This window comes from Apium graveolens, chromosome 11, assembly GCF_009905375.1.
Source record: "Apium graveolens cultivar Ventura chromosome 11, ASM990537v1, whole genome shotgun sequence".
In the NCBI taxonomy this organism is placed as follows: domain Eukaryota; kingdom Viridiplantae; phylum Streptophyta; class Magnoliopsida; order Apiales; family Apiaceae; genus Apium; species Apium graveolens.
The window spans coordinates 169,972,296-169,997,234 of NC_133657.1; the positions used below are offsets into that span (position 1 = coordinate 169,972,296).

Consider the following 24,939-nt stretch of genomic DNA (forward strand, 5'->3'; position numbering starts at 1 on the left):
ACTGGAGGTTAAATTTAAAAAAAGGCAAGTATGAGCGAAAGAAATGCTCAGCAAGATCATTATGACATATATAGGGTCGTTTTGATATAAAACCGACATCTGCATTAGAGCAGAACATTTAAAATCATAATTGCTGAATCATAAAACTCTTTTTGATATTTTCAAGTGAAAAGCTTCAGCAATACTTTGAAACTTGACGAGAATGAAACTCGTAAAACAGTGTTTACGGAAATATCGTAAACCACAATAATAAGAAGCAGTGATTATGGATTGAATCATAAACTTTATTCCAAACCGAACTCTTGATATTAATACTTATTTTATTGTCATATCAAATTAGATATCAATACGAACTTTGATGCTCACAACATTCCATACTGAAGTCAACATCAATCATCTATACTAATACCACATTTGATATTTAACAACAAAGTAAGTATCAGCATAAATCAAAATCTGAATCGAAACCGCAATTCACTTTTAATCCAAAACAGAATCAGTACTTTTAATCCAAAACTGAATCAGTACTTTTAATCCAAAACAGAATCAGTAGATAAATCATTTACTCTATGATTATCAAAACAATAAAGAATTTAGATATCAATTTAGATTGGAACTAATAACATTTCATGTTGTTCCCGATGATCAGTCGCGAAACAACACGGTATCCCGCAGCCATACCGTAAAAATAGGTACTACCCGTATCCCGAAGGCATACGGTACCTATAGGGCGCCAGAAAACGCATAACTAGCCTTGAAAGATATTACAGCTGGACCGATATCTCGATCACCTATGCTGTAACCAATAACCAGTAACCAATAACCATTCCAATCTTAAAAACCTTTTTATTGAAAAATGAGCCGAATCCTTCGACATTCTAAATAATTTTTATTCCCCAAATCACTTGGGCAGGAATTCTCGCAACAAAATCATCTTTCTCAAAATCCAAAATATTTATAAATCCGGTAATTTGATAAGTAAAATCACTTGACTATTCTGATCATAGAACAGCAGAAGAATACTTGCATAAACAGAATCATTTAATTCAGCGATATATAAAATATTTATCGATTCTAACTGAGAATAGGGAAAGCAATACTTGCATGATAAGATTCAAAATAAATATCACTTGAACAATAAGTGATGATAGAAATACTTGCATAATATGATTTGAAATAAACATCACTTGAACGATAAGTGAAGTTAGGGGTACTTGCCTTTGGGTTTTTAGCAGTTAGTCACACTCGCAAAACCGCATCTATTCTGACATTCTGTCTCAAAATATCACCGTCTTTATTTTCAACATTTTACTGATATGCTGCTCCTGCGATTGCTAGAAGCCAGATACCCAATACCATTCCATCTCATTCTTTATCCAACGTCTTGTCCTGATCAACCTGAAAGATCCGCATCTATAATTAAAATATAGAACTTTAATCGCCCAAACGATAATCACTCAACGAACTGCGTGTCAAAAGCCTATCGTCTACCCATACGATAGCCCACACATAAAGAAGATAGTCAAACACAAGACTCTTGACCCACGTACACACATAATTCACATAGCACATAATCACATAACTCATGTAACACATAATTCATATAACACAGGACTCGGTTCATCAGAAGGGTCGACTCGGTACGTTTAAAACAGAAATCGGGTAAAAAATATGATTTATCGATCAAAAATCGACTCAGAATGATTCGTAAAACAAGCGACCTTTCGAAACAAAAGAATTTGGGTCTCAAAAGTATTTTTAATGAAAGCGGAATATTTTTCTGAGTCTGTACGCGTTCGTTTCGTATTAAACGGACGAACGGTTTATTTATAAAAATATCTTGTCCCAACACGTAATTAGGTTTTGTAAAAATTTAATTATATAACCTCGTTCGACATCTCCGATAATTATGGGTCACGTTCCCGTATTTTCGGAATTAATTTCCCGAAAATCGGGCAGCGTCTCCTTTGTTTATCGGCTTACCCGTCGAACATCCCGATGTCAAAACACAAAAACACAATCAATCGAAATCCAAAAATCCAACCATCAACTTCAGTCAACAAAGTCAATTCACAATTCCACCAATTTCCATTAAATACAATTAATAATCGATGTCATCCGTATTTTTATGTTTTGATCCGTATTTTACAATTTGTATTTATATTTTATATTTTAAATCGTAGGACTCAGAAATATTCATCATAGTCCACCGTCGGCTCGCCGAGACTCATTGCCGACGGCGGCAAAATTTATTGGTACCCGATACTATTCGGTTTTCCAAATAAATTTCACCGATTAATTAATTCCCGCACGAAAATTATTTATCTTACGAAATTTACTCAAATATATATAAGAAATTCCCAAATTAATATATACATAATAATTTGGAAATTATTTAAATGGGAAGTAAAGTAACAGTCAAACAATGGATGCACAACACAGCAATAACACGGAAAGCCGGGACCAACAACCGGAAAATATAAGCAAAACAGCAGACAACAATCGGAAAGAGGTACAACACAGACGATCACACACAACACGTACACCCGTCACCTGCCGTACAACCAAGACAGCGGCAACAGGGCGGTGGCAAGTAATTGCCGGAAAAATAGGGGCAAATCGGGGAAAGACAAAACCAGGAACAAAAACGAAGACAACCAGCCGGGAAACAACCAGAATTAAACATCACAAAGACAACCCGAGTAGCAGTAACTTGTAAACGTGTATATATATACACACGTATACACACATCTGAGAAGCCAAGAACGGACAGACTGGTTACCGGAATACGGCAGCGGCCTTCCCCGGAAAAGAACAGCGAAAGGGGGAAACACAGAATGGGAAGAGAAGAGGTCAGGAGAGCAGAGATATAGAAAAGGGGAAAAAGGATGAGAACAATTTAGCTTATTCCCTTTTTATTATCTGTATTTTTACTTTCAATTTACAACTAAATGGCAGCTACGAAGCGTAATTTCATTTTGTATCGCCTTTTTACCTGCTGGCGGTACAACATTGTGAATAAATATAAATCGAAAAAGAATTCCGAAATAATTCTAAAATTCTCTAAATATCCCGAAGTAAATAAAAACGTAATTCTCATAGATTCAAAACAATATCTGAAACGAAATTTTGTACCCGCTTTTATCCATTAACGAATCAACGTGCGGTTAAAATTAATCCCAAAAATTCCAGAATAATTTTAAAATTCTCATAATATTTCAAACTTAAATAAATATGAGTTTCATAATTTTTAAAAAATTCTGGAATTAAATATGGATTTTACGAATAAATACAATCAAAAATCACTCAGGGCTAAATTAATTAATGAAATATTGATTTCTAAATTTTATAAAATCCCAAAAATAATTATTGTAATTATAAAGTCATAAAAATAATTTTAAAGATAATTTAAATATTTATGAAATTAAATTTTCCATAAAATTATTTTTTTTAAAGGCAAAAACAAAATGATACGACTCATACAAATAATCCTCAATCACAACTGAGTCCCACACAATTAATATTACACACAACACATAGCAGACAGAATATCCATCCAATCCCTAATATTACTAAACGAACCCAATTTACCGATATCAATAAAATGATCGGTTTTCAAATTAACTTTAGAAAATAATACATTTAAGTAAATATTTTGAGAAATTAATAAAGATCAATATAACACTTTAAAAATTAGCACATTACCATTTAATAATACCAACTCGTCCAACAGGAATAAAATATTCAAAATTTTATTCCTTATAAATCATAAAGCACATATATAAATATTCAAATAATATTTATAATAATTCTAAAAATACTGGATATTACATACTATCTTAGAAGTTACATAGAATTTCTTTAATCTTATACAATTATCGCCTACCATGACAGTGTTTTTATAACATTATTCACATGACATATTTTTTCAGCAAAGTTGGGTGGATCTTCATAGTTTGGTTAGACTGATGTCCCGTAAAATGCTTGAGATCTTCCTTGAGTGTTTGAGAAACTGTTATCATTTTAGTTATTAACCATTAACCACTTATGCATAGAGAACACCTTGCTGGGAGGCATATGGACGAATGCTATTAATATAGCATTTCCTTGACTATTTCCATAATTTTAGATTTAGAATCCAATATTAAAGTGATAATCTCATTTAACATTGAACTGAATTTATACATAATTGCATTTTAATATTAGAATACAATTTTTCTTTTCATATTCTGATTGTTAGATTGTTTGTGTACTGTTTAAGTACGTGTGTAGCCATCTTAGATAAATTGCTTTCACATATAATGCATGGTATTGTTCATCATTTTGGCTATTTCAGGTTAAGTTAGATCTTTCTAAACCTTTGAACAATACCTGCGAATATATCTTTCGCTAGAAAAAACTAATACTGAGTCAAGCACCCTACTAGAAGTGCTTGTTTCGTCATCTTCTTCACTCTCGAGGTTAGTCTAGAGTTCAGCACCGGATCATGTATTCATTTGATGCAACAATGTTCAAATAATTTTTCTTATACACATTTGTAAGCCATAAATTTTTAGATTTTTCTATTAATTCGGCAATTTCTATACTGAAAATTTAATATAGTTCATTATACTTGATTATTTTAGGTCATTCTCACTAACTAGGTACAATATTTTTTATTGTTCTTAGTATTTAGCATTTAGCGATTGGAAGGATAAAATTTTACCCGCAGAAATTGAAAGGTTTTGATCTTGATTGTTTCATTTCGGTTATGGAGTACTAAAGGTCTCAATGTGTTAAGTATATAATACAATCATGTCATCAAATTTCTATCTCTATCTCTGTCTCTATTTATAAAATAGAAAAAAAAACTCAGTTGTGCGGCATGGCACCTCCCATACTCTTGGTCTAGGTTGGTAACTCTATCTTTGTCTCTATTTATAAAATAGAAAAAAAAACTCAGCTGTGCGGCATGGCACCTCCCAGACTCCTGGTCTAGGTTGGTAAAATGCTTCAAAAACACATTTTCACCTGTTTTCTTCTTCGTCTGACTACTGAGAAATGGTACTCAGTTATGGTTGCCCTTACCTATGACTTTTTAATTAAGGAAAGATGGTTATCCACATATGAGTTAATTGTAGGTAGGGGTGCGGAAAAAGTCAAGAGAAGCCCATTTTTCTGCTCCTGCATTTCAAAAAACATTATTAATGATACCATAGTTAGCATGACAATAAAGAAATAGAAATGTTTAGGTTATTTTGTTTAGAGTGGGCTCTGCACTTTTACTGAATTCACATGTTCGTGTTAAGTAATTAGCTAGCCGAATGCTAGGTTGCTACATTAATAATTATTCATATGATAATGGTAATCTTTGATGCGAGGACAATAGTTATTGCATGAGCCAATACATATTAACTTTAGTGTATTTAGTATTTCATAATATTTTCCCGAAATCTGAAATATCTGTTAACGACAATATCTTATAATCAAGTAGAATTTATAAATTTTACATAATTTATTTACAGCATTGCTATGCAAGATTTATGACGGGGCTGAGATTCCAGGTGATTTTACAAATGCGTACAGGTTTTTTTAGTATACTGAGGTAGTATGCCACCAAATCTATATATATCTTATCTTAATATATATAAAGAAAAACCCCGGGAGTTTCAGAATCGCTCGAATCATATTTATCTATTTTTCTAGAACTCCTCTATTTTACATATTAAATTTAAAACTTCCTTTTTTGTCTCCTATTTTTCAGATAATAAAATCGAAACTTTTTTTTAATTGGATAAGAGATATTAATTATATTCTAATAAGTATAGAATTTTCTTTAAGTCTATATACGAAGACAAATTGGTTGTTTTTAATTTTGTTTCATTCTGTATTTTATTTTAGGATTGTCCTGCAATTTTTTTAATTAATTTTTGGTCTTTTTCGTCAGGCATGAACGAGCGTTAGTTCAATTATATGCAAGTCGGTTGAATCTTACTTGCAGTTTCTGTCATACACACGAGTTGTTGTTCTTCATATCCAGGTGAATAGTTAGATTTTTATGATAGTTCCTCATATCCATAAATAGAATGTGCATGATTTGTTTATAATTTGTAATTCTTCTTGCAGGTATCTGTTTGGGTTGAAGAATGTTTACAAAACTGTGGTATAATATCTAAACCTTTTTCTCTTAATCAAAGTTTCTGCGCGAATTTTATTTGGCTCGATTTTGTTGTTTTTTGCATATTCCTTTTATTTTGGTGTTGTTTCGTTGACACGGTTTCAAGTAATACCTATTCACAATCATTCTATAATTGATTTATAGGGACGATCTCCTGTTCACAAATCTCATCATCAATTTATTATTTTCATTGTATTAATTATTTTGTCTCCTTTTTTTTGTGTTAGAAACATGTCGATGGGAGAAGAAGAAGCACATTGAAATTTATGGTTTATGAAGCCAGCAGGTATCCTTATCAATTGCACTTCACCGTTTTTTAAATCACAATTAGCTTTTTTATGGAGCTCATGTAATTTAAATATTAAAATTCAAAACATCCTTATTTATGTCCTATTTTTTAGATAAGAAAATAATTAAATTACATATTTGAAATAAAAAAAATTAATTCAATTATAAATATAATCGAATTCTATACATAATTGACTATATATATATGTGTGTATATATATACTTTAGCTTTTTTATAAGCATATCTAATTTAGTTTACTAATTTATTGAATAAAAACAAATTTATTTTCCTAGATCATAAGTTTTAGATAAGAAAATAATCAATTTAAATATTTGAAATAGAAAAGATATACAAAATTCTTTATAAGAGAAATTAAAATTTATAGTAAAAATTATAAATTGAATCTTATTCTAATTTCATAATTCATTATACTACTATATCAATCCACAAATAAACAGTGCGCTTTTTTGTGGTATAATCTTATTTTTCGGTTTCGATTATGTTTGGATGTGTGGTGTGAAGTTTTATTTATTACGCTTTTTACTCTCTAACCATACCTTCGCATGTTTTTAGTGACCTTCTATTTTGATAATTTTACGCGTGATTATTTTACAAGAACTGTTCTTTCTTTATGTATTTAACTAATTTTTTTACGAGAATCGTTCGCCTGAAAATTATTTATCTATTTTTTTAGAGTTTCTCAATTTTAATTCAATAAAAATAAAATTTTCTTTTATACATTCGAATTAATAGAGAAGATAATAAATATTTAGAAGTCAATCTTATTTAGAATTTGTTTATTCAAATTTTTTTGAATTAATAGGGAAGATAATAAATATTTATAGAGCTTTTGAGTGTATATAAAGATATCCAATACAATATTTTTTATTTATAGAGCTTTGCATCAATCTGTTATTTTTTCAATATTTAAATATTTTTTGTGTAATTATAATAATTTTTTATTAGTATTGTATTTGCCGGAAGGACGGATCAACCTAAATTTTATATAAATTATAATATAATATTTTTAATTAGTATTGTGTTTGACGGTAGGGCAGATCAACTAAATTTTATCTAAATTTAAATAACATTTTCATTATTATTGTATTTGACGGAAATGCGGCACAAACTAAATTTTATCTAAATTTTAATAATTTTTAATTAGAATTGTGTTTGACGGGAGGGCGGCTCAAACTATTTTTTATCTAAATCCTAGTAAATTTTTAATAGTATATATTGTATTGGATGGGAGAGCTAATCAAACTAATTTTCATTTAAATTAAAATATTAGTTTATATTAGAATTTATCTAATTAACCTTTTTTTATTACAATAGGCGCCGGCCTAACAAAACCTCATAATTAGTATGATTATTATCGACTTATGAAGACGTGATATAAACTGGTATCATGAATAAAAATGTAAGCCATTTTGTCATGTTATCTATATTATAATGTGTATCGACCTAACAAAATGTGACACAAAATGCGCAATAATTATGAATAATTATTTTTTTAATTATAGTTCATATTTTTCTTAAATAATCTTCCCATTAAAATTTTTAAGATTTTTTTAGGGTCGCTGCGCAGGGCGGCTTTGTCGACTAGTATCTATATAAAGGAAAAACTCGGAAAAACTCGTGTGTATGAAGTGGCAGTTCTCACCATCCTTACATTCTGCTGGTCATTATGTTCTATTTTCCGTACATTTATTCATGTACTGTATATAGAGTCTTACAGTTGTATAAGCTATGCTAAAAAGGAGAAAGAACTCGCTATATATAATTCACAAATGCGGGGGAAATTCTGCTCAATTTCAGCTCACCCTTATAAAGATATATACATATGATGTGTGATATACATGCACGGAATAGTAATCCATGGACCAGAATTTGGGAACATCTGAATTATAATTACATTTACAATATCCATTATGTTGGTTCTACAAGGTATAAATTTTTTGTTTGGTTAGCAATATATGGCCTTTTATGCTATGGTTCTGAGTCACTTTACATTTTATAGTGCATTGCTTTGAGTTCTTACTTGAATTTTGATTATTATGCACAAGATAGGTTTGTCAGGGGTTAAAATTAATAATATAGAAATTATAAAATACTTCAAAGATACCTTTTCACATATCTGCCTCTTTTGTCAATAAATGGAAATAGTGTTCGGCCGTGGTTGACCCTACCTAAAAGTTTTAAGCTAAAAATTAATGGTTACCCATGTCAAAGTATATGGCAGGTGTGCATGTGAATAAAAACAAATTCATTCATAGATTAGGAACCCATTTTTCAGCACCCTGGATATTAAAAAATCATTGTTAATGATAGTTAGGATGGAAATAGTGATGCATCAATGTTTAGGTTATTTGTTTAGTTGTTTTGAGTGAGTTCTGCACTTTTACTAAATTCACATGTCTGTGCTACGTAATTAACCAGCCGAATGCTAGATATCTGTATTCTTTTTTGTACATATGATCGGGGTGTTGTCTCTAGAGGGCTTGGAGATCTGTAAGCAAGTGATTGATTATGAACCATCATCCAGGTTTTTGTATAACAATGTATACTTGTAGCCTGGAATTTTGTAACAATTACAATATCTCAAAATTTACATTTTATATTTGCAACATGCTAGACTAAGAGGGTCTAGACCCACTTTTGGGGGGTGCTGACATCGGCAAAAATGAAAAAATAAAAGAGTTTCAGAGTCCTCTTTGAACTATTAGTATGAGTACGAGAAATTTGAAAACTCCTGCTATCTGTTGAGGATCTATGGCATGAAGAGGTACCTTAAATTTCTTAAAAAACCAAGATTGTTGGGTCGGTATAATTCCTTTTATAATAATTTATCAAGTTACAAAGTGTGAAAATTTCTTGGGTTGCAATGTTTATCGTCATTCATCTACTCTATAGTGCATTGGTGGCTGTATGTACATTTTGGCAGCTAGAAATGCAGGGCTAATGCTCTTGATGTATCTGATTCGTTTCTAGATGTAGTGTGTAATTATTATAAGTAAATTGTGCCTAATGATAATAGTTGCTTCCGTTGCATATACAGTGGTTGTCCTGATTATTCCAATAATGTACAGCTATATGATTTTGTTCTAGAAATGTGGTGACATTTTTATCTTATCATATTAGTTCTTAAAATTTAAGCTACTACGTTGTCCTCCATTTTATGTGGTCCTAGGATATCAGACCATTAATGTATATACTATTTTTGCTATTTATGTTTCCTTTATACTATTTTATGAAGTTTGAATTAGCTTAGTTGTGCTGTTTAAGTTGTGATTTAATTTTAGTTTTTGTTACTATTGTGGTATCATATTCTTCAAAATGTTCTAGATGTTAGATGTTATTCCCTGATAAGGTTTACTGTGTGCTGGATTTGCAACATTCTTATATGTTAGTGGTATTTAGCCTTTATAATCTGTATAAATAACAGGACTGCATAAACCCAAAGTTTTTACATTGATCTTATATTGATACTAAGATATTCATGTTTGTTTTTCTTAATTTTCACAGCAGGTGATTAAGGGGATTTCCCTTAAAGGCATTCATGCAAAATAAGATTAGATGCACTTTGCTGAAATCTTTGGCAGGTTTGGGACCTTCATATCTTGGATCAGATTTAAAAAGTTAAGATGAGGGTCTGTTGATCAAATTTTCCATTCTGATGGAATAAATGTGTGATGTGAGAAATGAAAGGGTAGTTGCAAGATAAATTAGTGAGACCATAATGCTCATGCAAAACAAGCAGAAAGAGGAATGAAAATTTAGCCAAAAAAATAAAAATTAGTGAGATTATTTTATAAATGCACTTGTAGGTTCCAAAGTAGATATCCATAATGTGTACAGGGGAGTAACAAAGTGTTTGGAGTTGAAATTTATTATTTTTTTATATTGCTAATACTTACTTATAACTTTTAATATTGCTAACACTTGTCGATTTAATATTCATAACTTTTTTAATATAAAATTAAATAGTAGTATAAAAGAGGAAGTATTCTTGAATTTTGCTTAATATATGTCTCTTAAAACTTTACTTTCGTTTTTAGAAAAATTCATGTGTATGTAATATGTATCTTATGTACATGTACTTACACTTTTAAAAATTTTGACTAAAGAATTTATTAAAAATAAAATTTTTATAAATTTATGACGCGTGTCCAATAAGATCACATATCATATGTTTTAATTCTGTAATCATACTATAAAGCATTTAGAAATATAATCACTTACAGTACTAACTTTTTTTAAATATTCTTTCTATGTTTTTTAATATTTTTTATTAAAAAAATTTGTTCAAACCGCGCGAAGCGCGGTTTATCCACCTAGTTAAAATATGAGACCGCATCATGCTCAGAGTGTGCGCCCAGATGCCCTCCATGTCATAAAACTCCATTAACCATTTCAACTGCTCATCTGAACATGATGATGGCAATCCAACGCAAAACAACTTGCCGTGTTCCTTCCGGAACCATTTCTTCACTGCTTCAGTGCATGGCTCGTACTTGCTCCATTCAAAATCTATCTCGCTGTCAGAAACTTCTCAGTGTTCAAAGGGAATGGGTGAGGGTTCAGGAGAAGTTGAAAATTGATAATTATCCTCAACAAAAAAAGTTTGCTTCTTCTCTCAAGTCAGAAAGATCTTCATCAGGCGCGCCTTCAGAATTAGGAGAGGAAGATGTGCCCTATGATTATTGTGGGCAAAGACTCGGAGAGATCGCCCTATAAGAAACCTTGGACGGTCATGCACCAACATTGACGCCAATTTCGGTACTTCTGTACATATTTACATTGAGCTCTTCTAGCCAGTCATCAAAATATGTGGCAATAGGGGCTGGTGACCTTTTTTTTTGGATTAGCTTTTGCTTGCCCCTCCTTCGAGATAAAGGAATGTCATCCATAGAGGAGCTATTCGAGGAATCCGCCATCAATCTGCCTTCCTTGAAATCCTGGATAAGGCACGCCACACGGCCTAGAAATTCAAGGGTATGCTGGGTGTTTAGAGGTTGTGGTTTAAAGTAAACGTTGGGAGGAGAATATATCTCAAGATTATAAAGGAGTTCCTTGAAGGGATGAAATGGAGAAGACGCGCCCTCGTCTTCCAGCTGTCAAAAGAAAAGCAAAAATCATTGAGGGCGCGTCCAATTCAGAAAGAAGAGAAGACAACATGAATATCAAGTAATAGAAGGCACGCATTGAGAAGGTAGCATGCCCCAGTCAGAAGTTACATTTGTTGATTTAGGCTAAAAGCATCTATCCTGATTACCTTTAAAGGTGCGCCCTAAAGTTAGGGTAGAGCGCCAAGTAATAATTTGTGTTTCTAAAATTATAACACAGCAAGAAGAATACTAAAAAGAAAAGGGAAGGCGCGCCTTAACGGGGGAAGGCATGTCTAAAGCTTAAAATTTAAGTACACTATTAATAGTAAAGTGGTATGGCGCGCCCTAGATAACCGGGATGGCGCACCCTAATCTGTTGACATGCCCCGGATAAATTTTACAATATACGCACTTTAAACCCAAATTGGACGTAGAATAATAACAGTTGAAATTCTCAAAAACATGAAATTATAATTCAAAATCCCGAAATTATGGATCTAAATTTCAGAATCCATATATGTGCAGATATATATATATATATATATATATACAGATACATACACATCAAAAGATGATTTATGACCAAAAAGTTGAACAGACTATTTGGCATGCACAATGATCTACTTGACAAAACTTGGAAATGTAAAAAGCTTTGTGTACCTTTTTGATTAATGAGAAAACTGACCAGAAAGGAACTTGAAAACAGCAGAGGGACGCGCCCTCTTGAAGGCGCGCCTTCTTTGATCATTACCGTAATTTCGAATAAAAATAGTAATTTGGTCCGAGGCACGCCCTGTTGAAGGCCTTCCCTATAAGATAATATTGATGATAAATAATTTTATACAAATTTTGACAAAGACGAGTAAAAGTTTCAATCCTATTTTCATAGCATATGGAATTTGGGGGTAGTTGTTATGCCCAAAAATTGGTATAAACATTATTCGGGTCAAACTCCAAATAGAGTGGTCAAAGTTGAGATATGAATATCTAAACTTAAGGAGAAAGTCAAGCAAATTTCCTTCGTGAAAAGGGAATAGGTGCGCCCTTGAATAAGCGCGTATTTTCTTTATGAAAATTGTTGGATAAATGCCTGCAGTTGATGGAGACGCGCTCTCATAATAAGAGGATGGCGCGCCCTGTTATCGAGAAAGAGGCTGAAAAAAATTATGTGCATGTCCCACACTTGTGGGAAATATTAAGGCACGCCCTAAGCAGAAAAGAAGGTTTAGATGAGATTTCAACATGGTCTCTTGGACGGATTCTTTGGATGATTCAAGGAAGATGGAGGTTATTATTACTAATGTATTTGCTGCAGGTACTCTGTTAAGAACTCCTTCCTGTAATGCAACCACAGGAAGGCGGTGTCCGTGATCAGGGACCTCCAGGGGTATGCCTGGACGGAAGGCCTCATCCTGTAGTCAATGAGTGTCCTCATTGCGGATGTGAGATAAACTTTGGTGTGTGCTTTGGGAGCTCTGTCTCTGTAGTCAACGGGTGTCCTCGTTGGGAGATTTTGGAGTATCCTGCACTTTGCACCCAAAAGTTTGGGATCACTTGTCCTGCAATCTGGTAGGGGCTCCTTATCCGGGGGACAAGGATGCGTTCGACATTTGAGGTGAACCACTGTAATACATGCATCCACAGATTAGAGAAACAGCTGGTAGCAGAGGGTTATCCTTGGCCAGGGAGATGCCTTATCCGTGAAGTCTCGAAGCCGCTGACGAGCTTTGGGTCTTTGTGGTTGGGCCTCATCGGCAGACATTCCTAAGGCTAGTAGAAGACGGTTTTCAGTAGGTTTCCTATTGGGCCTCGGGACAAGAGATCTAAGCACGTTAGGTTTCTTGTTCCCCAAGAACTACGTTGGCTTGATTCCCTATAAATAGGGATACGTAGGCAAATTGTAAGGGGTAAGAAGCGAGAGCGCAAAGGAGCCACCACTAATCGTAAGCAATCTCAACCACTAATAATCACAAACATCAAACACTGTTGCTACCAAATTCCTCCGTAAATAATGTACTGCTTGAAGGAATCAGTATTAGGAAGATGAAGTCCGGGAGTGGCTTTGTGCAATGGTTGATCTTTGATGAGTCAACTTGAAAAAGTTTGTAACTTGCTCAAGTTTTATGGTGGAAATTTCTATTTAAAAACACTAAGTAAACTCTAAAATGAATGCATATTGGGCTAAGCAATGACCCTAGTGGTATGATCCAATATTAGTGCCTTATTATTTTTATAATTTATAAAGTATATATAATTGAGAGGGACATTCAAAAAAAGTATATAAGAATGAATGGGATAAAGGGAATAATCTAAAACTCGCATAAGATATTATCGACACACCAAGTTCACAGATAAACCCGTAGAGAGAATAAGAAAAAGAAAACGCACAAGGAGTGAGTTAATAGTATAATTCATATTTTTTTTGAAGTACAGTTTTATTAAAAAAATTTGCAAATTTTGAATATGTTATCATGTAAATATATAAGAAAATGTCGCAGTATTTATAAATTATCAATTATGTTTTCGTGGATTTCAGGTGGTTACATTTTCGTTTCATTTGAAATTGAGGCAGTATTAAGAGCACGAATTTTGCAGACATTGGCTTGCCCTTCTTGTTTACGACAACAGAACTATTGTGATTCATGTACTGATAATTCTTGGCATCAATACAAAAACATGGATCAAATTAAATTTTATGTACACCTTCACCTCTGAGCTTCCATTTCATCTTCCTGTTCTGGATGAATTGAGTTTGACTGTACTAACTCATGCCTACTTCATTTCTTGTTTTACGAAATCCCCAAAATGTAGTTCTTCAGAAATAGTAGATATTACTTGATTGGAGCCGGTCCGTGGCAACTCTTTGCCAGGGACCTTTTTGGATCAACCATCCAATAGTTCTAAATTAAAGAAAAACGACCTCAACTCTAGACAATATCCGCGGTACTGGACAAGAATTCAATATTTACCCTAACCACGTACAACTGACATTGTCCGAGTATGTACATGTTCATACGAACCAAATACCTTCAAAAATTTCCATTAGGTCTACTCATTCTTCGAGACAGCTATTTTATGTGATTATTCAAGATTACTAAAATGTAGAATTTATCTGATAATTAAATGCGAGGATAACTGTGGATTTCTGCATAAATTAAGTACAACCCTGAGTATGAAGCTGAAAGCTACTCTACTGAATCACTGCATTATCACAGGGTTAGGGAGTCAGCTAGCTGTTGCTAGGAAACAACAAACTCATGGCTCTGTTGTTCGAAGGAAATACTTGTGAGTTGTAATATGATAACGACTTGGTATCCTCCGTAAGTCTATTGATTCTTGGATTTACATCTCTTTCCTTGATTTACATCTCTTTTCTTCTATTCAGTTCATCATGTATTATGCATATTATAAAAGATTATAATCCAATTTATTGGAACGTTACACAAATTTTCACATATTTCAATTTAGTCTGGTTCCTTATATTGGGAATATCAAGGTGATATCAAGAATGTAGTTATACAACCGATATTAACTAATCAAGAATCCAGGACGTGGTTGGTAAGTGATACTCTTAATCCACACTATATAAAAGATTTTGAAGAGCCTCGTCTTGAAACAATCAGAAATTACACACTGCCCACATTTCGGAATAATTATAGTTGCCCTTTAGCATGATAACGGGTACAAAGTATTAGAGCAAGTTCAACAGTACCCTAAATTTATGTCCTAAATTAAACTTTGAGGCATTTTGTATAAATAAGTGTTCCAACAATGTCCTAGTGATGCCTTAAAATACTAGGACATTTATCAAATACCTCATTTTTAAGGCATAGTAGGCATGCCTTATTTAATTTATATCAATAAAAAATTCATTTCCATATTTTTTTACACATCTATTCTCTCTCATCTTTTCTTTCCCTCCAATTCTAATTCAAATATAATATTATACTAATAATAAGGCACCATTATAAGGCATATTGTTGGAATTAATATGCAAAGTCATGTCTTAAATCACTGAGACATTATATTTTATTATATTTATAAGGCATGTAGTAGTACATTGTTGGACTTGCTCTCGGCGTCTGTGATAAAATTGTATACTAACAATTAATTACAAATGATTACTTATAAACTATTTAATATATATTATTAATAAGAAGGGACTATTACAATGAGGACAATATAAGAATAGTCTCCAAATTATACTAGTATACTACATGCAAACTTACAAACAAACACAGCTTAGCCTAATTAGCTTATGTTTGGATGTGCTTTACCCCTTTAGCTTGATTTAATAAGGTAGAGTAATGATAAAACTAGACCAAACACTCCCTAAGGCTTGTGGTGCTGAGTATAGATGTAGTCCAAGTGAACCTCTGTAATGGCCCTTCTCTTGAAGCACTCTTCGTCTCCATTTTTACATTCTTCCAGCCCCATCAGCTCCTATAGAAATTTCATAACCAACAAAAAATCATTTTCTCGAAAGCAAATCTTTTTAAACAACTTGAAGAAATAATAAAAGAACCTCGTCTCTGTTCTATTTTATACTAGGTCGTTTAAGGTTTTCCAACACATAAAGAAGCTCATAATTATTAAGGTAGAAATAACTTGCCTCAAAAGATTCACCGCCTTTCATATCTAGATTGTTTAACTTTAGTTGTTCTTGCGATCCTGCAAAATATATTTAAACATAAGATACATATATTACACAGATATCCTGCGGGACGAAAACAAGTGTGTTTGGTTTAGTGTAACACACACAAAGTAAATATGTTACATGAAAACACTGATTTGGTTACCTTGGTTGGTTGTTAATAAGAAACGGGCAGATGTTTGTGAAGCTATGAGAAAAAGAAGCAAAAGTACAGAGTAACATGAAGATTGTTTCATTGTTTTAGTTGTGTGTGTGTAACTGTGTGTGACAGGGATGAGAGATTATGTTTTTAGGAGTTGAAGGTGATAATAGCGGAAGTGGTCTCGCGACTATATAAATAAGTACAGGTAAGGAATGGCACTTCATCCTTTAATTAGTACTCACTACTTATTATATTTCCATTGAGCTACCCAAGATAAGGCACAAAATACAACTTTTATTTTTTATTATTTAATTAATTGAGTGCGTTTGCAGAATATTTTTAAAGTTAATATTAGATGAGGAAACTTAAATAAAGTTCTTGTGAATCAAATATTAGTAAATATAATATAATAATAAGTAAGTTTGTATAATGTTTGAAATGTTGTGCACCATACATCACTGAAGGCCTGCAAATTTTATCAAGACACGGTAGATGTCAAAATATTCTCCATACAGACCGTGTTTCATTAGAGTTGCAATAAATTAAATAAATTTTAATTTTAATCGACACTTACAAACAAACACTCTCTTACAAAATATTACTATAAAAAGTTTAAAAAATATATATTTGGATATAGACGGCTAAACATAACTTGGTAATAACAAAACATAGTAAAACTTGTTAATATTTTGTGAAAATAACAATTTTGCGAATAAAATTTTGTTAGCCCATAATAAAAAAGTCATTAAAATTGGGGGCATCTGATTCTTTAATAATGTGCGGTCTTTGAGATAGAGAATCTGAAATTGGGAAGTGATAGTGGTGGTAGGCTTTGGTCATTGTCAAAGTAGTGGACTGGTGAGAATGCAAAAATCAATGTGCTATAGTGGCTGACAGTCATACCCAAAGTCAACCGACTACATTATCATATGACAACTGTTTCCCATTACTTCCTTTATTTGTCATCTCCCACTCTCTCCTCTCTCCTTGTCACAATGCTTTAACTCATCATTTTTATATGTGAAAGATATTTTTACATCGGTTTAGTTATCGGTTTTGCTAGGTGCTATATTAAACTTTCAAAAACAAATTTAACATAATTTATTAAAAATTTGTTAATTAGAATAGGATTATTATTCCTCAATATTAATTAAATATTATTTTTTGTATATTTTCTTATTGTTGGTGTATATAATTATATTTTACTCATACTTTAAATAGTGATTAAACAACCATTTAATATATATATATATATATATAATATTGTTCTATTTTTGTGGGTTTATAATTTCTAAAGAAGTATTGATCAACTAATTACGTATTATTGATCAATATCTTTTAAATGAAATGCACCCCAAATTTATATATACAATCCCCTTGATTAAAAGATTTCATGAATTATTTACTAATAAATTTAAGATAAATTTAAGGGTATGTATTGCTCATTTTATATAGTTGTAAGGGATTAAGGGGTCAAGAAGATATACACTAATACAAGTAGGGCGGATGCAGTAATTATATTTGGGGACACCAATTATAATTTATATATATCCCTATATCTTTTAATTTTTCGGGAAGACACTTTCATATATTTTCAAAAAAATTAATAATAAAAAATGATAAAATATTATTTTAAGGGAGACACACCCTTTACTTTACTGATCATGCGATTCCAAGACTGCATCATTATTATTTTTACATGTCACGTGCATATACAGCAGCTAGAGGTGGCCAGACGGTCGGGCCGTCCGGGCCGTGCCGAGTTTCAAGCGAGCCGAATCAATTAGCCAGTAACTCGTGAACAACACGTAGAAGTGAACGAGCCGAGCCGAGTCGTGCCGGTTTGATAAAGTGATAATCCGAGATCGGCTCGTGAATTAGGCGAGTTTCCCGAGTTAGGCGAGTTATATGAATGCGAGCCGAGTTAGGCGAGTTACACGAATACGTCCGGTTCGTTTGGCGAATTCAGGCGAGTTAGCTAGTGGAAACTGGAAAGAGGATGGTACCTCTTACCTATAAGAAAGATCTTGAACAAAACTGAATGAGCGAAATTGAGAAGAAAAAACAACACTTTCTTGATAAATACAAAGAAACAAGATAAATCTTCACAGACCCATCTTCCAAGATTTGATTTTGGCAATGAATTTAGAACAAGAAATTGAAAAGAAGAGAATGATAAATAGATAAGTTTGGATTATGGCGTTGAATATTTATGTTTCTTGCTTTTGCAAGATTCTTTACTTTTTCTTATCAGGATATGTAAAGGAAATATAAATATAATATTTATTAAGGGTGGTGGGTGTATATATAGAAAGGGTGAAAGAAATCTAGAATGTTTCTCGCGGGCCGAGCCGTGCCGGTTCGTGCTTGCAAATTCGTTGGCGGTTAAAGCGTGCCGGACCGGTCTGGTTACGGGCCGGTTACGGTTTTCAGATTGTTAACTCGTGCTCGGTTGGTTTTAATTACCGGTTCGATCCGAATAGTGACTCGGCACGTCTCGAGGCAAATTGTACGAATTTCTGGCGAGCCGAATACCGAGCGGGCCGATCCAAACCGCTCGTTTGGCCGGCTCTAACAGCAGCCTCTCTATATGCAAATTATTCGCATGCTCATCTATAATATTATATTCACCTTTACAAAAATTATTAGAAATTATAAGAATTTGAAAAAACTTTAGCTTTACTTGGTTGCATCACGGATAATTGATGGTGTCCTCAGTCCTGCTGTTTTTCTTTATGATGACATGCTGCATGCAATTCCAAACACAGTGTGAGCACCACTACTATACAAAGTGGATGGCTGGTCCCTCTTTTGTTTTTTTCTAGTTCATAGTAATTAATAGTGTTAACAAAGTTTAATTGTGTGCGCTATATAATAAAATTAATTAATATTATTTATTAATTATATGTGTACTTGTGTTAGGGCAATTACAAGAGTAGCTAATATTTAGGTCAAAAATCTTAGCTTAAATTTGAACCCAAATAATTTTTCATTCTAATAATTTGATTTAAATTTTGATCCAAATTCATATATCAATATTTTATTTTTTCAACTATTTATATATTATAATTTTAAATTTTGATACTAATTTGCATAACTAATAATTATATTGGACCCAAAATAAATGAGCTATCATATTAATATAAAACTTAATAAATTTATTAAATTATAAAAACATTACATTTAACCAAACAAAAATAAAAAATAATAATAATATATTCAACTAACTAAAAGAAAAATAATAAATATTAAAAATTAATCTAAAACTACTTGATAAATATATATTATAACATTTCATCAACAAACTAATAAATATATAAAATATAAATGATTAATATTTTATTGATAAAAAAATTTAAATCGGTGAATAGTATTTGATATGCACTGTTAGGTACAATAGATGAGTAAATTTAGACGAAACTAGTCCAAATTTAGGTTAATATATGGGTATGCTAACATCCTTCAATGATTTTATTAAATAGTTTGAGATTTTTTATAAATAATTTATAATGTATATATTTTTTATAATAGATAGCTTGTAAGTGCAGGCTAAATGGAATCTATGTGACGTTTGAAGTTTTTAAAAAATGGTACTTATCACTTAAAAATTGAAAATTTTCGTATTATAAATTTATAACTTTAAGTATAATTTACATTATAAGTTGATAATGTATTTCGTAAATCATAACTTATAAATAATTTATAAGTTATATTTTTTTTGAAACAAAATTAAAATATAAATTACAAAGTATTTGAATTAATAATTTTGATATAAGAATATAAAATTAAAAAGATAAAATTTAATAACAAAAATAATGATCTCGATATAAAAGTATATTTCATCTGTCTCATTCAATTCTATACAGCGGTAAAATTTTATAATACAGAATTAACTATATCTTTATAAATTAAATTTTGACTGTCTCACGACTTTACACATATTTCTTAACTTTTTTACTAAATTACATTGTTTTAACCTTTGTACACAAAATATTCATATAGAATTTAACGCGACATAATGAGAGTATAATATACACTATTTATCTTTACAAAAATAGTTATACTATTGATCAGGATAAAAAATAAAATATAATTAGATTGATTTAGTTTGATCGTTATAATGGTTTCGCTTTAAAATAAAATTATAAAATTAAAATATGCTAAAAAAAATTAAAATTAAAAAATAATTAACTGTCATTTAATAATTTTAAATAAACAAAATTTTAAATTTTATATCAGTTTAAATTTGGGAAAATAATTTAATATTAAAAATATGTATAAATCGCACAAGTTTTAAATTAATACAAATTAAATAAATAAAAATAAGAAAGAAAATAAATGAGATCGAATGAAAAGGGAAAAGGAAGGGTTAAATGTAAGGATTTGTATTTGAACTCAAAAGTAGTTACAAGTTTCCTAAAATATGAAATTGCCAGGTGGGGTAAAAATGAAATGGGCTTAAAGGAAGAATGAGTTTTGAAAATGGATATCAAACATACACTATATTTTAATGTTAAACCACGCATAAATACTATGCTTCACTTTGAGGGTTTATATTTATTTCAATATTATACAAAACATAGATATTCAACATGTTTGAGTAACAAAGATTTTAACTTATATGGGTTTTTTGACCCGTTTCACTTTGCACCAGCCTGTTGGGCAAAATATATGAATGATCATATTTAACCCATTTTAGTTGATAAAGTGAAAGTTGGAAATGCTAATTTTGATTGTTTTATTTTTTTCTCCAAGCATGTTCTTATCTTACTTGTGAGCTTCCTTTACTTCTGTCTTTATTTTATGTATATTTGTATTTTTTTTTTGAAATATCTGTTTGTGCTTAATTTTGTGCAATTTTTTATATTTAATTTTTTAGGGGATTATTTATTTGAAAATATGCTTAAATATGCAAAGTAGTTTGCTTATAATGTACATAATTTTTAAAACTTCACTTTAACAATTTCTTTTTTATAAATTTATTACGTTGCATTTATTTATTTTGACTTTATTATGATATTTATATTATGTAAATGTTGTAATTTTAATTTACCTTTTTAGTATTTTGTATTTTTTTATCGTAAAGAACCCACAACCGCTACCCTTCAGATTCGCATTGGGAAAACCCTGCGGACACACGGATATAGCCTGCAAACCTCGTGAACCAAGATAAACCACATTTAAGCGATTCTGGATCAGGAGACATAATCATAAATTCTTCTCTCGTGGGATTTGAACATGTCATCAAGAGAATAGTTATCCCGTATTTAACCGACTGAGCCAACCCTTGCGGGTTGTATTTTATATTTTAATATTGCTATTTCAAAATTTGTCTTTTGAATTTAATATTCATGTATTACTCTATTATATTATAATTGTATATTTTCCTTAAAAAAATATAACTTATAAGTTAGGATTTACCAAACACGTAAATAACTTATAAATTACTATATTCATGTAAGTTATATGACACTTTTCAACTTTAAGTCATGATTTTTTAAAAAAAATTCCAAACGGGCCCATTATATGCTTCGCTTTTACGAGAATACAAAATCTTGCTATGGTGGCTAAAAGACTACAATTAGTGGTAATATTTTTTCTAATATTTGTTTTGAGTGAATGTTCATTTGATACAAGTTATAAATCAATGTATAGCCGTTATTTTATTCTTCTTATAAAATTAGTGGATTTTATTTCAATACACTGGAAAGGTCCTTTTCAAAAAAAAACACACTGGAAAGATAAATTAACTTGCAAGCACCTCTGTTTACTTTATTTTAGAACATGCTGATATAGATTTTACTGTGTCCAAGTCTTTAACAAGTGGGTAACATTTCATGACTAAAGCCCGAAAATTTAACCGACCCATATAAGCCCCAATATGGGCCAAGAAACAAGTCAGGAAATGGACAAGGTTTAAGCCCATGCGATGCAGGGAAAACTATCGCACCAAGGAATGCAAAAAAGTAATGCTTATCACGAAGAGGGACGGAGGTTTTCCCGACGGACTACCATTTCTGTAGTGAGTCTATTAATATAGGTACCTTAAACATATTATATAACAGGTAAATAATAAATTTTAAGCATACTAGATTTTTTAAATATTAGAATCTCATCATCTATTAACCCTAGGGAAAGAAGAAATATAGAAGGTATTTTATAACTGCACAAAATATTAAATAAAATTAAATTCATTTTTTAATTTAAATTTTCCATAATTTCTAACCAATTCTAATATCATAATCACAAAATTAATCACTTTATCAAAATTTTAAATAGTAATTTTTAATTTAGAATATTTACCTTTAATAGAATTTTAGATCACTGGAACTCTCAACTCACCGTGACTCCTTACTCCCTTTTATTACATCAGCTGTGGGATTTTGGCCTAGGCGCTATAAGTGCTCAACATACTTCTCCAAAATATTATTTTAAGATAATATTTTCTAAACTTATAAATACTAAATATAATTTCATAATAAAACATTTCTGATTTTATGATATTGTGCTTGGCGGAAATTATGGAAAAGACAAGTGTTTTAGCTACGCATGAGATATATATATGAAACTGAAGATTTTTATAGCAAATAGCATATGTTTTTATTTGTTACAATGAGACTCCTTATATAAAAATCCTCCTCATTATTGATATATCACTATACTATTTCACTACTTATCCTTGTGGTCTTCCAGCATGCTAATATCCATATTATCTTTATCGGCCATTGTCATCTAACTTGCCTTTTTCTTTTTGTCTTCTAGCATTTCGGCATTTCCACCTTTTTTTTGTAGTCTTTAGCTTTCCTATAATCCAGCTTGCATCTTTTCTTCTTTCTTTGAAATTTTTGGGCTTGTAATATAGTAACATGTTGTGCCTTTTGTAGTTAAACTACATTGGTCTATAATATGGTATTATTGATGGGCCTTTTGTAGTAAAACAACATTGGGCTTTACTATTGAAATGGATCAGTACATTTTTCTCCTTTTATCTTAATAGGGATATTATTTGTATTATTTGTACTGACACTGATCACTGGTCTCTTTCTTGGACTTGTTAAAATATGATATTGTTCTATGATTTCTTTTGCATGTGTGTGTTGTAGATTAATAACTTTGTCATGCAGTTTTTCAAGCTCAATAAGATCTTGGGACAGAGCTTCATTGTCGTAATATAGAGTAATAATTGTAGGATTTTATACATCACGGAAGCATGGTAAAACAATTTCATGATATAAAATCCAAATAAAGGTATACAAATCGTGAGTAAATTATATGAGATCGTTTCTAACCTTTAAAAGCGATCCAAGAACGACGAACGAGGATCCCTAACAGTTGCTCCTCAAGTGTGAAGCACTCCACCGGTATCCACCAAGAGATCAATGTAATGGAGGAGGAAGAGGTGGGAGAATTAGGGTTTGTTTAACTTTTTAGGTTAAGGCAAAATAAGAGTTTATAATAGTATATTTATAGGCAAAATTTTCAGCTGAAAATTTTCCCAAAAAAATATTATTATTATTAACCCTTTATTCTTATTAACCTATTAACTAATAATTAAAACACCTTTTCATTATTAATCCTTTTTCTAAACAGTTTAGAAATAATTCTCTCACTTGATTTAATTTTTAAAATTAAATTCTTAATTAATAATATTAAGAACTTTTCTTAATTAATTTATAATTAATTAAATCTCATTTAATCAATTATTAAATTTGCTAATTAATTATTTATTTCACAAATAAATAATTACCAGCCATTATTAATTAATTCCTCCACTTTTAAATCATTCTCTTTTATGGTGTGACCCTGTAGGTTCAATATTAAGCCGGTAGTAGAAATAAATAATAATAAAACTATTTTATCATTATTTATATAAAGTCTCTAATTCATTAAATATGATTAATTAATAAATTAATCATATTTATTCTACATCGTGAGGGATATTTCTCAACATATCGTGACTATCCGGATAATACGAATTCACTGCTTAGAATACCAAGAACCCATTCAGTGAATAGTTACCGTACAATCAATTCCTTCTACCCTGCAATGTCATGATTAAATACAAGGCATGGAACTCGTGTCAAACCTATCTTATTTAATCATATGCTTTCCCATTCACTATGCTTAGTTCTAATTAATATGAATTAGAAACTCCTTTCTAATTTCATTCACTCTGGCCAGAGATTCCTGAACTAGCATAAGTGGATCAGCATTGAACATTCTCTTCCTTTCAATGGAAGGGGTAGATCCTTTATTGATCATACACTATCTTCGTGTACAAATTCCTATACCCAGTAGAGCCCTTATTATTGTCCCTGGAGACTAAGAACTAAACCAAAGTATAGTTCAGTGTACACAAGATGACTATGATGACCTCAAGTCTAAGGATACTTGTACAACTATCACTATGTGAACATCTGCTGACACGTGAGTGAACTCCATCAGTTGTTCAGCTGTGTGAGTCATGTTCAGTGAACTTATTCTATAATAAGCACCTAAATACTAGCTATAGTGTCACCACACAAATGTCTATGAGAACAGACATCCTTCATAATGAAGCAAGCATAATATGTACCGATCTTTGCGGAT

General features: G+C 31.2%; 1 protein-coding gene across 1 annotated transcript; it reads right to left on the reverse strand.

Annotated features, from left to right (window-relative positions):
* Positions 1-15,675: 15,675 nt before the first annotated feature.
* LOC141695113 (putative phytosulfokines 6) lies at positions 15,676-16,565 on the reverse strand. The gene is made up of 3 exons (XM_074499370.1): positions 16,354-16,565; positions 16,167-16,225; positions 15,676-15,997 (listed from the first exon to the last, which is right to left on the reverse strand). The coding sequence occupies exons 1-3, from the start codon at positions 16,442-16,444 to the stop codon at positions 15,887-15,889; spliced, it is 261 nt and encodes an 86-aa protein (XP_074355471.1). The 5' UTR covers positions 16,445-16,565; the 3' UTR covers positions 15,676-15,886.
* Between the last annotated feature and the right edge of the window lie 8,374 nt (positions 16,566-24,939).

Coding starts and splice junctions, on each gene's coding strand:
- LOC141695113 (XM_074499370.1), bottom strand. CDS start 16,444: ATGAAACAATCTTCATGTTACTCTGTACTTTTGCTTCTTTTTCTCATA. Junction 16,226..16,353: donor CTTATTAACAACCAACCAAG/GTAACCAAATCA, acceptor TATATTTTGCAG/GATCGCAAGAACAACTAAAG. Junction 15,998..16,166: donor AAGGCGGTGAATCTTTTGAG/GCAAGTTATTTC, acceptor AAATTTCTATAG/GAGCTGATGGGGCTGGAAGA.